At 56.3% G+C, this 13442-nt stretch overlaps 3 protein-coding genes across 7 annotated transcripts in view; 1 reads left to right on the top strand and 2 right to left on the bottom strand.

Moving 5' to 3' along the window:
- On the bottom strand, positions 2–3817 carry MSTO1 (misato 1, mitochondrial distribution and morphology regulator). Of its 2 annotated transcripts, none has more exons than XM_021376648.1 (14): positions 3639–3808; positions 3453–3549; positions 3334–3388; positions 3180–3264; positions 2902–2950; positions 2512–2638; positions 2255–2372; positions 2020–2154; positions 1767–1919; positions 1378–1509; positions 1077–1261; positions 759–857; positions 557–675; positions 2–318 (listed from the first exon to the last, which is right to left on the bottom strand). In XM_021376648.1, exons 1-14 carry the CDS (start codon positions 3711–3713, stop codon positions 80–82), a joined length of 1668 nt encoding a protein of 555 aa, XP_021232323.1. In that variant the 5' UTR covers positions 3714–3808; the 3' UTR covers positions 2–79. The 2 variants fall into 2 exon arrangements, with proteins under 2 accessions (XP_021232323.1, XP_021232324.1); XM_021376649.1 differs by having other exon boundaries at positions 179–318; positions 759–994; positions 3639–3817.
- DAP3 (death associated protein 3) lies at positions 3866–13102 on the bottom strand. 2 transcript variants are annotated; one of them, XM_021376668.1, is made up of 13 exons: positions 12973–13102; positions 12200–12246; positions 8950–9072; positions 7293–7394; positions 6967–7075; positions 6446–6538; positions 5923–6053; positions 5570–5650; positions 5224–5382; positions 4748–4807; positions 4311–4400; positions 4058–4175; positions 3866–3976 (listed from the first exon to the last, which is right to left on the bottom strand). In XM_021376668.1, the coding sequence occupies exons 2-13, from the start codon at positions 12239–12241 to the stop codon at positions 3891–3893; spliced, it is 1194 nt and encodes a 397-aa protein (XP_021232343.1). In that variant the 5' UTR covers positions 12242–12246; positions 12973–13102; the 3' UTR covers positions 3866–3890. The 2 variants fall into 2 exon arrangements, with proteins under 2 accessions (XP_021232343.1, XP_021232342.1); XM_021376667.1 differs by lacking the exon at positions 12973–13102 and adding an exon at positions 12501–12823.
- The window catches only part of ASH1L (ASH1 like histone lysine methyltransferase), a 39371-nt gene continuing 39128 nt past the window's right edge, over positions 13200–13442 (top strand). For 2 of the 3 annotated variants that reach the window (XM_021376601.1, XM_021376600.1), the window contains exon 1: positions 13200–13388. The gene's annotated coding sequence lies outside the window, so the exon portion shown is untranslated. The remainder of the gene's footprint in view (positions 13389–13442) is intronic. The other variant, XM_021376602.1, reaches the window with a different exon arrangement.

The raw sequence follows: 13442 nt of genomic DNA, 5'->3' as shown, positions 1-13442 counted from the left end.
CTTCAGAGCCATTCCCTTTATTTTGAAAGCCCTCTTAATCATCTTCCTCCCTTCCCCTATCTCCAATAATAAAGCTGCATCAGTCTGAGTCGGTTTCATCTTCGGAGTCACCCGCTCCGAACCCCATCTCGTAGCACTGTGCTAGAGTTCTCAGTTCCTGCAGGGCCTCGTGGAAGTCGTCCTCTTCAACTCCTGCGGCGAAGAAGCTGGCGCAGCGCCGGGTGCCCAACTTCTGGAGGTCCTTGCAGAGGTCGCAGAGGAGCGTGCGCAGAACTGGTGAGGACTGCAGCGATGCCAGCACAGGGATGCTTTCAACAGCTGCAGGGGAAGATGCTTTCATTTAAACACAGCAATCAAAACCTGTTTCCCTGTTCCACTTCACGGCGCTCTCGATGAGCGGTTCTTTCACTTGCGCTCAGCGCAGCACCGAGGTTGCTTGCTGCTCCTTTCTTGCCCCACGGATTCAGGAAAGGTGAAAGATCCTTTGCCTTTGTTAGACCCTTCTGCCCCATAGGATGGTTTTCTGTTGCAAAATAACTGTAAGGGGCCACGTTACCTGCTGCAGAGTAACTGGAAAGATCGTCCCGGAGGAAGCCTTGTCTGGTCAGAAGAGGAGAAAAAATGCGGGGATACGGAGGTAGAGTAACACACGGCTGCTCGAGAACATGGGTCGTGCTGGCAGGAAGGAGGTGAATGAAGTTACCCCAAGCTCTGTCTTCCATTTCCACTTAGCTCTCCCTGAGGAGGCTGTTACCAACCTGAATGCCCCGGGGAACACCGTGTGTAAATAACACTGCAGCACCTGCTCGGCCGTCTCACAGGCGTGGAGCGGAGAAGGAGGCTGCTCTCCTGGGCGGCTGCGGCACAGAAAACAAAGTCTTGGTTTTCAGGTGGACTCGAATGAAGAAGTTGGTGACTCAGCCCATTTCTAACCGCTCTGCTAATGCAGCTGATAGCAAATGAGATCGCTGCACTCCGAATCCAACTGGCACTCCTAATGGACAACAACTGCAAGAGATTATTTCTGACAGAAGTGCCAGAGTGCTGCTGGAAGGCGCGGTTCAAGAATTGATTACCTGGTGGGGCTTTCTTTGCACATTCCTCTTAGCACAACAGACTGAGCGAAACAGCGGCTGCCCTTTTGCTCCCTACATGAGGACAGGAGCTTCCAGGGCACGTCCTGCTGCTGTGCACACAAAACATCTGGGAGCGAGCGGCCGCACACAGCAGGGAAGGGAACTGCAGCCCAGGCAGCCACAACCTGATAGGAGAGAGGAGGTGACAATGCCCGCTCTGCAGCGCGCTCCCCATCCTCCTGCCCCAGGCCTCCATTTCGAGGAGCTGAGAGTTTGAGGTTGCTGTGCTCTTAACTCTCACCTTTCTCCCTGAGAAACTGAGCATTTCAGCAAGGTGCATCATCGAGCCCCGAGAGGAACAGAGGCGGTAGGGAACCGTGAGGGTGTCGAGCGCTGCCGCCAGGACTGCGCTGCTGTGGTAGTTCAGGGACGCCTGCAGAAGGGGCAAATGGAAGTGTTAGAAGATGGGTTCGATTCTTCTGCTCCTTGACTAATACCTATGAAAATCAATGAACTTTGAGATAAAATCCAGCAACGTTAAGTCAGCAGTTCAGGCTCTGCTAATGGGGGGGAAGGCAGTGTTCCTGCTGAGCAGAACAACGACAAATGCATCACAGAAATGCACAGCTGCAGAGAATAACTACAATGATACATCTGCTGCTCTTAGGTGAGGGGTTGCACGGGACGTACATCGTAGCTGAGGTAGGGAAAGGCCGTGGGAGGCTGGGGCTGGATTCCAAGGCTGCCGCTGAGGGACAGGGGGCAGAACAGCGAGCTGTGAGCGGAGAGGTGCGCGATTCCCAGGGCTGCGTTCAGCACTCTGTAAAAGTTCTTCTGAGAATCCTAGGGGCGAAAAAATAAAAAAGATGCAAAGAAGTAATTTAATGAGATTGGACGAAATAGCTTCAACCTCTTCTTGGGGCTTCTTTGCCCCGTTACTTACCCCCACGTTCTGCGTGACCGGAGTCAAGCCCCAGGTGAGGATTCCTTTTCTTGAATACTCGTCGCGGAGCAGTTCTGTCACCTTGGCACCAACTCCAGAAAACCCGTCGTGGAGGTCGCAGAGGACCTGAAATCCCTGTGCAAAACAAGGGTGAAGCTGTGAGCTGCTGCTTCATCCTAAACCAGTCCATTTCCAGGGAAAGCTACAAGGGGAGGCTGGACTCGAGCTATCCCACCTGCAGGTAATCGCACTCTTCAACGTAGAAGTGCAGGCGATCTTCCAGCTCCTCCATGCAGCCAGCATCTTCCACCAGCCTTTCTCCTTGCCCAAAGGCTTCCAGACGACCGGAATCCCTTTTTAAAACAAAAAAAAAAAGGCAGGGAACGCTCTTATTCGGCTCCGTTGTAATATTCAGGTGGAGGCAAAGTGAAGATCCCCTTCTGGGGAGTAGATTCCGAAGCAAAAGGCCGCAGGCCCGATGCTCAGCCGTACCCGTCGTGGTTGTATTGCTGGAGGACGCAGACGCTCTTGGGGTGCAGCTGCACGCTGAGGTAATCGGACCAGAGCTGTGTGCTGCTGCCTGGGGCCGGAGCGAGCGGGGCTGGGGCTGGGGCTGCATCTGCAGAGAGAAGGAAGAGGAAGGGAAGGTCTCCTGCACTCTCAGTATCCCCTCGAATGGAGAAGAGGAGAAAGAAGAGCTTTCCCTGCAGCTGGCTGGGAGGGCTTAAGCAATTTGCTTCTTTTCTACCGCTCCTCCAAGCGAGGAGCTGCTATCCTGCGTCCTCCCTCGTGGTGCCGGCACAGGGACCGCTCTGCACCAAATGAACCAAACCAGGACGAAGCCGGGAACGTGCAACCACGGAACAGAAGAGGAGCCCGCACCTTGAACGGAAGCGCTGGAGCCGCCGTCTGCGTCCCCTGAAGCGTCTCCCTAAAGAAAAAGCCCAGGAAGGGCCGGTACGGGATGGATGCTTCGCCTCTCAGAGCCCGGCGGGGCCGGCTCACGGAGCTCCGTGAGAACCGAAGGGGGAACGGGGACGGAGCCGGGTTCCGCTTCTGGTGCCCAGCGCCCGGGAGGCGCCACGGGAGCAGCGGGCGGCACCGTGCGACGGAGCCCCCCTGGAACAGCCCCCCCCGCCCGTTCCCCGTTGCTCCCTCACCGGCTGCACCGGCCGCTGCCCGCGATCCCGCAGCGCTGCTCCCGCTCCCGGCGGCGGCTCCGCGTAGTTGGCCACGGCCCCGCGCCTGCAACCAACGCACAGCGGCGGCAGCTGACGGCGGCCCCGCACCGTCCCCGCGCCCCCCGGTACTCACCAGGCCGCCAGCGGCTCCGGGCGGACCCCGCCGCGCCCCAGCGGGCCCACACCGCCTGCAAGAGACGGCGGTCACCGGGGGTGGGGGCGGTCACCGGGAGGGGTCCTCCGCCCCCGTACCTTTGAGCTCCAGCGCGATGAGGCGCGGCGTGCAGCCCTCCCGCCCGGCGCGCAGTAGCGCGGCATGGCTCAGCTCGGTGTCCTGCTGGGGGCCGCGCTGCGGGGGAAGGACGGAAGGGGAAGAGTGAGCGCGGAGCTCCCCCTCTCCTCCCAGCCCCGGGAGCGGCCCCGGCCCCGCGGCCCCACCTGCAGCCCCCACCAGTGGGCGCCCACGCAGCCCGCGTAGTGTCCGAGCTGCAGCGTCACCGCCTCCCCCGCCATCGCGCGCCGCCGCTCCGCGCTCCTCTCATTGGCGGCGCGGACGGAAGTACGTCACGGGGCGTCCCCGCCCCCTCCCGAGGCTCCGCCTATCGCATCAGACCGCCATACCCGAAGACCCGCCCCTCCCCGAGGCCACGCCCCCAGGACACACGTGCAGTGCTGCGCAGCCTTTATTGACTACAGCGGCGCCGACAGCCGCTCCAGCTGCCACGGGTTGCGGCCGCTCAGGAAGCGCAGCTCTTCTTTGCCGTCCTCCGTGCGCGCTGCAAGAGAGAGGAGGACACTGAGGAGGAGCACAGGGATAACCCGGGCTGCAGCCCCACCCCGGACCGCTGGGCACTCACCCTTCTCGTGCTGCAGCCAGCGGCAGTGCAGGTAGTATTGGTAGCAACTCTCGAACTCACGCTCTGTGTAGTTGGGCACGAGGATGGGGACAAAGGGATCCAGCGCATCGAACCCCTCCTGGAATCCCAAAGGGAACGAAGGTGTGTTTGAGCCCAAGGGGGAGTAGAGCAAAGGCCACAGCCTTGGGGCTGAGTGCAGCTCCAAACCAAGGTTTTGTTCCCAATGTAAAGAAGAGAAGCTGCGGCCACTCACCTTTCCCAGCAGCTCATGGGGCAGATGGGCAGAGCTGGGCTTGAAGAGGGAACCGGTCTGGCTGAGCGTCGTCACAACGGCCCCGCCGCTCTGAAACAGAGAGGGGTAGAGCACACTGCAAAATGGGCACGGCTTCCAGATAGCGTTCCCATGGCATCTCCCTATCCACAGTTAAATCTGAAGACTACCCCTAAGGCACATTAGCACCCAAAGGAATGAAAAAGCAGCAGAAGGAATTGATCTCCTACAGCAAGAAGTTCTCCTTAGTTCAACAAAATCATAAACCTCAATGTCATCCCCAGTCAGCAACTACTGCTGTCTCAAGAAGTGAGTTGCAAACTCACAGTGGGAACAGTGGGACAGTTGTAGCTTTACACTTAAAGCTCCTGCTGGTAATTGCCAAAAATAATAACCTGAAGTAAAGGACCAGAACTCACCCAATTATTCTTCATCATCTTCCTTAGGTTGTGCACCAGCGTCAGCTCCTCTGGAGAAACCTGATGAAGAAGGGCTGGGGTGACTTCTTTTTGTCAGCAGTTTCTGCATGTGCAATGCATTCCTCTCCCCCCACTCCAAATTACTTTGAAAGCGTCGTTTGTGTGCACCATTCAGATGCATTTCTTTTTTGCTTTTACTGAGCACTGTCCAGCCCAGGTAATGTTACAGAGAAGCACCCAAACCTTCCCTGCCATAACACTGCATGCCTCTGTGAACCTTTTTCTTACTGAGACAACTTTCTTCAGTTAAGCAGCAGCACAGGACGTACTCTGCACGTCCCTCCAAGCTGACGGAGCCAAATGTGCATTTTAGGATGGACGACTTCTACAGCAGGGATTACAACTGAACCTGAATGAGAACAACGCGCCCTCCCCTGCTCTCCCTCACAGCACACACACTCACAACCTCCTCTTACAGGGCTCTTGTCTTCCTTCTTTAACGTCGTCCTTCCCCAGAGCGCGTTGACTCCATCCACCGCCACGAGAACTCGGAACGAACCCGGCTGACACTGCTGCTTGATCTCCTTCAGCACCACCCCTACCACGTCGCTGGCGTTCTTCACCCGAGCTAAGCCCTTCAAGGAGGAAAAGGAACATAACTCGGGTTGTTCCTGTTAATGCACGGTGCTGGGGCGCTGTCTGCCCTTCCAAAGAGGGGAGGGAGGTGCGACAGATTTCAGAAGCACTCCTATTTTACAAAAGCGACGACGCAAGGTTCTAACAGAAGCTGAGACAAAGCTGGAGGCAGCTCTTGCTCCTTACCTGCTCCACCACTTCTGCCAGCGGCCTGCCCTGCTCAGTGCTGTCTCGTTTGCCCCACACGTATTTCTGTTGTGTTTTTATCTGGAAGAGAACAACAGCAATTAGATCAAAGGCAGCCATCCCCACAGAGGGACTTAAATTACTTCATTTTCTATAAAAAAAAAAAAACTGCGTTCCAGCGATGTGTAGGTTTTGTGCACGCAACGTGAGCACACACATCGCCACGTGAAGCATTGCTCATCCACGTGCGGACTTCACATCGAGATGCTCGCAGACCAGAAGCGCACGTGGTCCCGAAGGGGAGATCCCGTGGCGATGATGTCTCGTGGCCACAAACCAAGGCCCCTACAAACCTCCTTTAGGAAACGCTCGTTGGTGGTTCGGAAGTTCCTGAGCCAGGAGGATGCCTGCAGAGGCTGATCGAGCCGCTCCTTGTTGTAGGAGGACTGCATGAGCTCCTTGCAGTTCTTCACCCAAAGATGAGCTGCAAGCAAAGGAAAGCGGTTGCTATTTTTAGTCAAAACAGCACAAGCAGTGCTAACACAACAGTACACGTTGGGGGGGGTGCATCCCTTATCCTCATTCTGCTACGTTTATGAGAGGAGCCTGGCAACATTCATGCGCAAAGCTCTCTGGTGAGGACAGAGGGGACACCGAGCCCCACTGACAAAGCCTTGTCAGCAGTGGGTAAGATGCATGAGGAGGAGGGACAAAAAAGCTGTAATTACGTTCCCCTCTATTTTAGATTTTTCTGCTTTATGAGGTTTCACCACTAGGGAAAAAGCAAAAAGGGATCATTTTCAGCATCCTGCCCTCCAGGTCTCTCTTGAAGCAGAACCTTCCAGATCAATGACAGGGACTGCACCGTGGCCTCACCATCCGGGACGTGCAGCACCAGCCAGCCCTGCCGCGCGCAGAAGTGAACCACGTGGCACAGGGTCATGGTTTTCCCAGTTCCTCTCTCACCGTCTCCAACACACTCTGTCAAGGAAAAGCCTCCAACAAAACGCTTCAGACATAGCATCAAGTGGCTGTTCGCTGGTTGGCAAACAGAATAAGGGAAGCGCAAAGGTAAAAGCGAGGACGGCGTTCCATCGCGCTTTCTTCCAGCAGCAAAGCAAGGCTGAAGAATTCCTTCTCCCCGCATCCCCCCACCTCAGAACTTCACAGCTGTGATTCCCGTTCCCCCAGCTGTGCCGATACCGTTGGTGGAATTGTGCCTAGCCCAGCGTGGCTTACAACACAGACTGTGAGCTTGGGAACATCTCAGGGCGGCTTTGCTGACAGCGGATGGGGAAGAGGGGGCAGCTCACAGGGAAACACCACCTGCACGGGCATAAACCCGCCTGCTTGTATTTAACTGGGGTTCCGCTATCAAGCGAAGTGATGAAAGATACAAATCACGTATCTGACGACGGGGTGGGCGAAGTTGGAGTTCTTCAGGTAGGTGAACAGTTCTAGAGCAGGTTTTCGCACCATCACGCAGGCTTCGTTGAAGGTCTTAATCTGAGAAAGGAAGAGAATGAGAATAAGGAGCCACGTGTCAGCACGCACAGCTCTGCTATGTGACTCCATCCCTGCCTGGTACCATCAAGGGCCTCTCCTGGATGGCAGCAGCAGAAGGAAATCTCCATCACGCCTCAGTCCATCGTAACATCTTTGCTGCTGCTCGGTACCATCATCTCTAACGCACTCGTGCAAATGGGCTTCCATGCACAAGTACCTGCTGCTGGAAGCGGTGGGGCAGCCCGTGTGGAAGAACAACCTTCACCTCCTCAAGAGGAATGCTGTAATGGCGACCCTCGTGCTGTTCCGTGTGCTTGGCCTGGGAAGGCAAAGGGCAAACTGTCACAACATGAAGTCCGACACCTCTGCTCTGCACACAGAAGGTGCAGGAGGGACCACTCAGTCAAACCAAGCAGCCCCTTACTGACAGCCAGAAGAATGAGCACATTAAAGTCAAGCAGGAATTGTAGTACCAGTAATGAAATGACTGGCATAGGAAGAGTCTCAAGTAGCTCATCCTACGTGGTGATAAACAGCAAGCAGGCAGCCCGAGCTGTGCACAGACTGCTGCGTTTCATGGGCACGGGTGGCACCATGCTTTCTGAAAGCATCTCATCCCTAACTGCTCCGCTTCTCCTCCTGATCACCACTACACCCAACAGAACCGTGATCGCCCTCGGAGTCGTCTGCTAGATTCAAATGTACTTTCCTTAAGCCTGTGACTTGATAGACACCAGGGAAATTATTACTTGAATAAGGAATGGTTCGACGCAGACTTCTACCAGCAGCTGTGTTTCTGCGTGGCACTGCTCCAGAGCTGATTTTTATTCTCAGTTTCATCCCTGACCTGCTGCACACCCCGAGGCAAATTCCTTCACTCTCCAGCTGCTACACCTGCAAAGTGGCTCGGTACCGTCAGTTCAGTCACTTGGAGTTCTGCTCACGGAAAGGTGTATGAAAGCTAAGTCTGATTAAAAATTTAGGTTTCCTCTGGCCTCCTTAATCCATTTTTAATGGGGCTTTACTGTACGCCAGGCGGGGCGATGGGGTTTGCTGATGAAGCAAAGCAGCAGCGCCGCAGATCGAGGGACGGCGCTCGGAGGAATTCATAAGCCACGGGGGCTGTCGCCCAACATCAGGCACGTGAAGTCAGAATGCCAAAGCCAGTTGCCCAGCAACGTAAATGGTAGGCACAGGACAGCAGAGACAATTCTTGCCATCTGGACCCTTCTGTGCAATCTATAGAGACGCTCGGACCACGTGAGCAAGATCATCTGCATGCTGCTGTTTCCATAGAGACCCCCGAGGAATCGGTATTGAAAGACTCCAATTACAGAGGCAGCAGAAAAGCATCTCAAAGGCTCATTCCATTCATTTATCCCACTTCATTTTGTGCTCGAGACGAAGAGTATCAGGTTGGAATTATGATGCCGGAGAGCTACGCTGCGCCGAGGTTATCTGGGGTGCGCTTTTTACCCCCCCCCCCCACAGCCAATTTGGGGAGGTTAGTCAGGGAAGAATAACCCTGGAGTTGAAATTAATGGTGTCTGATGACAAGCTAAGCCACATCTGAGCCCGTACAATACATTAGTCTATTTCATCTGTGCAACTACAGAGAGGAATCAATACTTGTTCCCAGGAGCTCTGAGGCAGCGGAGCGGCCCCGTCTTGTTTAAACCCGGGTCTTGTTTTAGACTGCACGGCCGCAGCCTGCTCTCCTCGGGGCTGGGGATCGCTGCCGTGAGCTCTCTGTGCTCCTTTCCCTTCCGAGGCCCAGAACAGCCCCATCCCAGGAAGCGCTCTGAGCTCCAGCACGTGCACACGCTGTTGCAATGCGGGCAGCTGCTCTGGCTGCAGCCGCGGCAGTGACTCACCGGGTCGCTCTCGCTGGTGTAGAAAATCGCTCTTGGTTTTTCTGCTGGGACCTGGGCGTCCTGGCTGACGACGGAACTCAAGCAATCCTTGGCTGCCGTGTGGAGAGCGTACCCATGGTCCAGCTGAGGAGAGAAAAGCACGATCAGACAACAACACAGAGCAGACGCCTCTGCAATTCGAAGAGGAATCCACCATCACAACGTAAACCCGTGGTGAAAAACACCACGCGCTTTTCGACGCCCGCTGCTAAACCTCTTCCATTCGCTCACCCAGAGAGCCAAGCCCCGTCCCCAGCTGAGTTACCCTCCTGGAGGCATCGCTGCCCTGGGCCTTACTGCTGGGCAGTCCCCATAATGGTGCTGCCCACGCTGACAAATGGTAGCGAGCACCTTGAAAATGCAAGCTGCCTGGTAATCCATAACCAGCTCCATTATCGAGAGCTTAGTGCAGAGCTGCCCGCTGTTTGATATCCCTAATTACATTCCCTGCGCTGATTTTTGCTGCCTGTGTCCCTGCATACAGGCTCTTTCATTACAGTCCCGACGTGGCTGAGAAACTGAAGCAGGCAGCTACGCTGATGAGCTCTTCTCTCCGTACCCAGACCGCTGAAGCACGCCCATGAAGCCCGGCCAACGCGGCGAGAGAGCGAGGAGCGGAAGGACAAGCGCTTCATTATGTTCTGGTGACAGAAAATACGAGCGAAATGAGATGCATTTGTCCATGAATAAAACATTTGTCTACGCCAGAGGCTGTGACCAAAGCAAGCAAAACTGAAAGGCAGCCTCCATGTTACGGACTGGAACAGTTGCAGGCTCCAGCTATAAACAGAGCGAGCATTTTCCTGCTCTGTCTGCCCGCGTGGGTGAGGGCGGTCAGAAGCTGAAGTTTAGAGACAGGAACAGCTGTTCCCATTCCGTGCTGCATGATGCAACTCTGCTGTCATCCCCGCCTTCCTCCGGGGCTCATCTGAGAGCCACAAGGGTTCGGAAGAAAGCGTCGCATCAGATGACCCCACAGCCCACGCTCAGGACGCCGTGGGTCTTCAATCAGCGTCTCAGCACCTTTTGAACACCATCTTCTCTTCGTGTTCTTTTCCTCCCTCAGTACAAATGACCAATTGGGATGTCTCGTTTGGCTGTTCTTAATCCCTGGAGGTGACTTAATGTGCAGCCCGGAGCAAGGCACGGCGATGCTCATTTAATGGGTGAGCACAGCGTGCAAGCAGTGCCACCCGTTCACCAAACCACGCCGCCCCGCGTCACTCCCAGCCCAGAATTTCACCCCCCCCCCCCTCCTGGGCTTTGAGCATCCCACGCTCTCGCCTCCTCAAACCTCCAGCAAAGCGCAGGCTGCGAGCTCTGCTCGCTGGGGAGGAAAGGGAAGGTTTCTGCTCCAGGGACACCTTCATCTGGAGACCCACACCTCTGTTCCACGGAATGAAAACGAACCAAGGGTTGACGTCATGGTTGGTTTTTTCTACATCCATCTGGATGCAGCTCAAGAACTCGTTTGAATAACGCTTCACGAAACCACTTTGGGAAAAGGTACAATCTCAGAAGATCGGCAGAAGTCGGATTCCCTGTGCTGCAAAGGCCAGCAGCTGCTAAGCTGTGCGGGAGGAGCAGTGTGAGGACGCCGACGTGAGCGGGGCTTTGCCGCGAGCCCGGTGCTCTGCTCTGGCAGCCACCTGCACAGCATTTCCTCGTCCCTTCTGGTGCTTCAGAACTTCTCCGTTGCTGACTTCAGACCGCGCTGGGCTGTAGCAGCAACTTCTAAGTCCACGTAGACATGAAATCCTTCCTAAATCTCTGCCGTGCCACCAAGCCAAGCCAAGCTCCTAGAGCAGAAATCCCCCCCCTCCTAACAGTCACCGCAGCTTTGAGAGATCCAGGCTGGTGTTCTGCGAGTCACTGAGTTTCCCTCTACCAAATTCGTGCATAAGTGCATCTGCGTAGAACGAGGCTACAGAAGAATATCTCAGCCCTGAATGTGTTTAAGAACCGTCTGGATGCGGGACTCAGGGACAGGACCGAGCGCTGGGTTGTTAAGAGTTAGGGCAGTGTGATTAAGCTGAGGTGGGACTTGATGATCTTGAGGGTCTTTTCCAACCTGAGCGACTCTACGGTTCTATGCTGAATACCACTTGTAATGCACGATATGTTCTGACCTCACGGAGTCGTGATGTGCCTCTGGGCCCCTCCTGCTGAGCAGGAGGCTGTGCTCCTCTTGGCTTTGCACAGAATGCCAGAAACATAAGCATACGCCTCTGGGACTCAGTGCCGAGGCTTGCACAGTCCTAACGTGCACCTGAAGTTCTCACGTTCCCGTGTCATCTTTTCCCACAGCTGATCCTAGCAACACAGAGAGGATTTCACAGCGAGTTTCCATCTGTGGAAGGGCTGTAGTTTAACTCGGCTCCCTGAAATGGCAGCAAAGCATCACGTGGTGCAGGGAGATTAATCATAAAGTCATGTGCCGTAAGGTGGAGCTGTTCCTGCATGATGCTACATAGCTGGGTCTCTAGAAAAGACTGCTCACTGCGTGCAGGCTGCCATGATCAGCACCGTGCCGTGACAACCCGAATCCTCCCTCCGGGAACGAGGAGTTACACTTTTCCCCTTAGACAGGTGCATAATCACTAAGTGCTAATGAAAAAAAAAGCATTCAAAAGACAACAGCAAACCAAGCAGCCACGATTCTTTACCGCTAGGAAGCCATTCCGGACACGCAACATGAGTTCATGACGCTGAGCGTAACGTAAGGAAGCTGCACCGACAGCGCAGTGCTGCTGCTCTGCTGAGCCAACGTTACTACACCCACCTGAAGCACTGAGCTCTGGGAGGCTCACCTTGCCACCAGCAGCACAGGCTTTGGGAAAGGCTGGCTTTCTCCCTGTACCTTTTCCAGCAGCGCAGAGCAAACAGCTTCTCCATCTTCTGAGAAGCACCGGGATGGAAGATGGAGAATTCGCAGCACGCTGTGCGTTTTGGGATGCCCAACTTCAGGCTTTGAACAGATCTCTCATTCAAGAGACTCACACATTTGCTGTCTCCCATTTACACCAAGGGAGGGAGACGTAGAAGGAGGAACACACAGAAGCTGCCCCTCTTCCCATAAAGGGAGAGGCCACGTTATTACACGGCTGACATGAGAGTATGGGAATCACACTTCTTACGGCTAGAAACTGTCATTCCAGCTCACAGGAGAGCTGTGACACGGGAAGCAGCATCGTGCTGTCACACAGCTTACCTTCAGAGGACGGCAGACGAATCCTCTCACGCTTCTCAGCATTTTTTCTGCAGGGACAGGAGGGAGGGGGTCAGCTTTTGTAACTGTTTTATATATTTTACCCCAGGACAGAAGCGCTCCTGCAAAACCCACACACACAAAGAACACAAACTGCCACCACGTCCAGCAATACAGCTGGCTATCAGCAGGCTGCAGAATTCGGTACAAAAGGAAGAAGTGCAGCAGCAGCACTGAGCAAGGCAAAGCCGGGCTGCACAGGACGGCACCTGCGGCTGCAAGGGAGGAGACAATGACCACACACCGAAGAGGAAGGGCTGGGTAACGAGGCGCTGCATTCTTTCATCGCACAGTCAATGCATTGTATTTGGAAAACGGGTTTCACTCATTCAGCAGCAAAGACCTCAACGCGTGGAGTTATCTTTAGTCACAGCGCTTTGCCACGCCAGCAGGTACAGCACGGGAGAGGGGAATCCACTTCGCCATGACAACGTATTCCCTTTGATTCACAGTCCGCAGAGTTCTGCTTTTCCAGCAGATTTCGGAAGGATTTGAGAGGCCGCTGCAGGGAGGCAGCCCCGGCGCAGGAAGGCCGCACCTCCGCCCCCGCCGCCCGAAGCCCCCTTCCCTCAGAGGCCTCGGCCCGAACCGCGCCCTCCCACAGCCTCCGCGCGGTCCCGACCGCGAGCACGGAGCCTCCTCACGGCGGAGCCGGGCTCCGGAGGCGGCTCCCAGCCCGCGGGCCCCGGGCCCCCTCCCCTCAGCCCGGCACTCACCGCCGCCAGCGGCCGCCCCGCGCTGCCAGGATCCCCGCGAGAGCGAGCCGAGCGCGGCGCTACGGCTGCCGGGAAGGGACAAAAAGCGCAGCGCGAACGCGACCCGGCCCAACCCGAGGGCTCCGACCGCCGCTCACAGCGCCCCCCCCCCCTCAGGCTGCCGGGAGGGGGCGGGGCCACGCGCGGGGGGTGTGGCCGCCGGAGGGGGCGGGGCCTGGCGGGGGGCGGGGCGCCGGGCGCTCGCTCGCGGTGGAGCAGGAGCCGCCGCCATTTTGGTTTCGCTGCCTCGGTCGGAGCAGGGCCGAAGCGGCGGCCGCTCGGTCCGGGTCCCGCCCTGGCCCCGTCCCCGCGGGCGGCCGGGAGGATGCGGCGCGGAGGAGCCCGTCCTCGGTCCCGGCCGTGCTGTCGCTGACACGGTGAGGAGCGGGAGGGCGGGAGAGGGAGCGGGAGAGAGAGAGAGAGGGCGGCGG

This window comes from Numida meleagris, chromosome 24, assembly GCF_002078875.1.
Source record: "Numida meleagris isolate 19003 breed g44 Domestic line chromosome 24, NumMel1.0, whole genome shotgun sequence".
NCBI classification, from domain to species: Eukaryota; Metazoa; Chordata; class Aves; order Galliformes; family Numididae; genus Numida; species Numida meleagris.
This window is presented reverse-complemented; position numbering and strand designations above follow the sequence as displayed.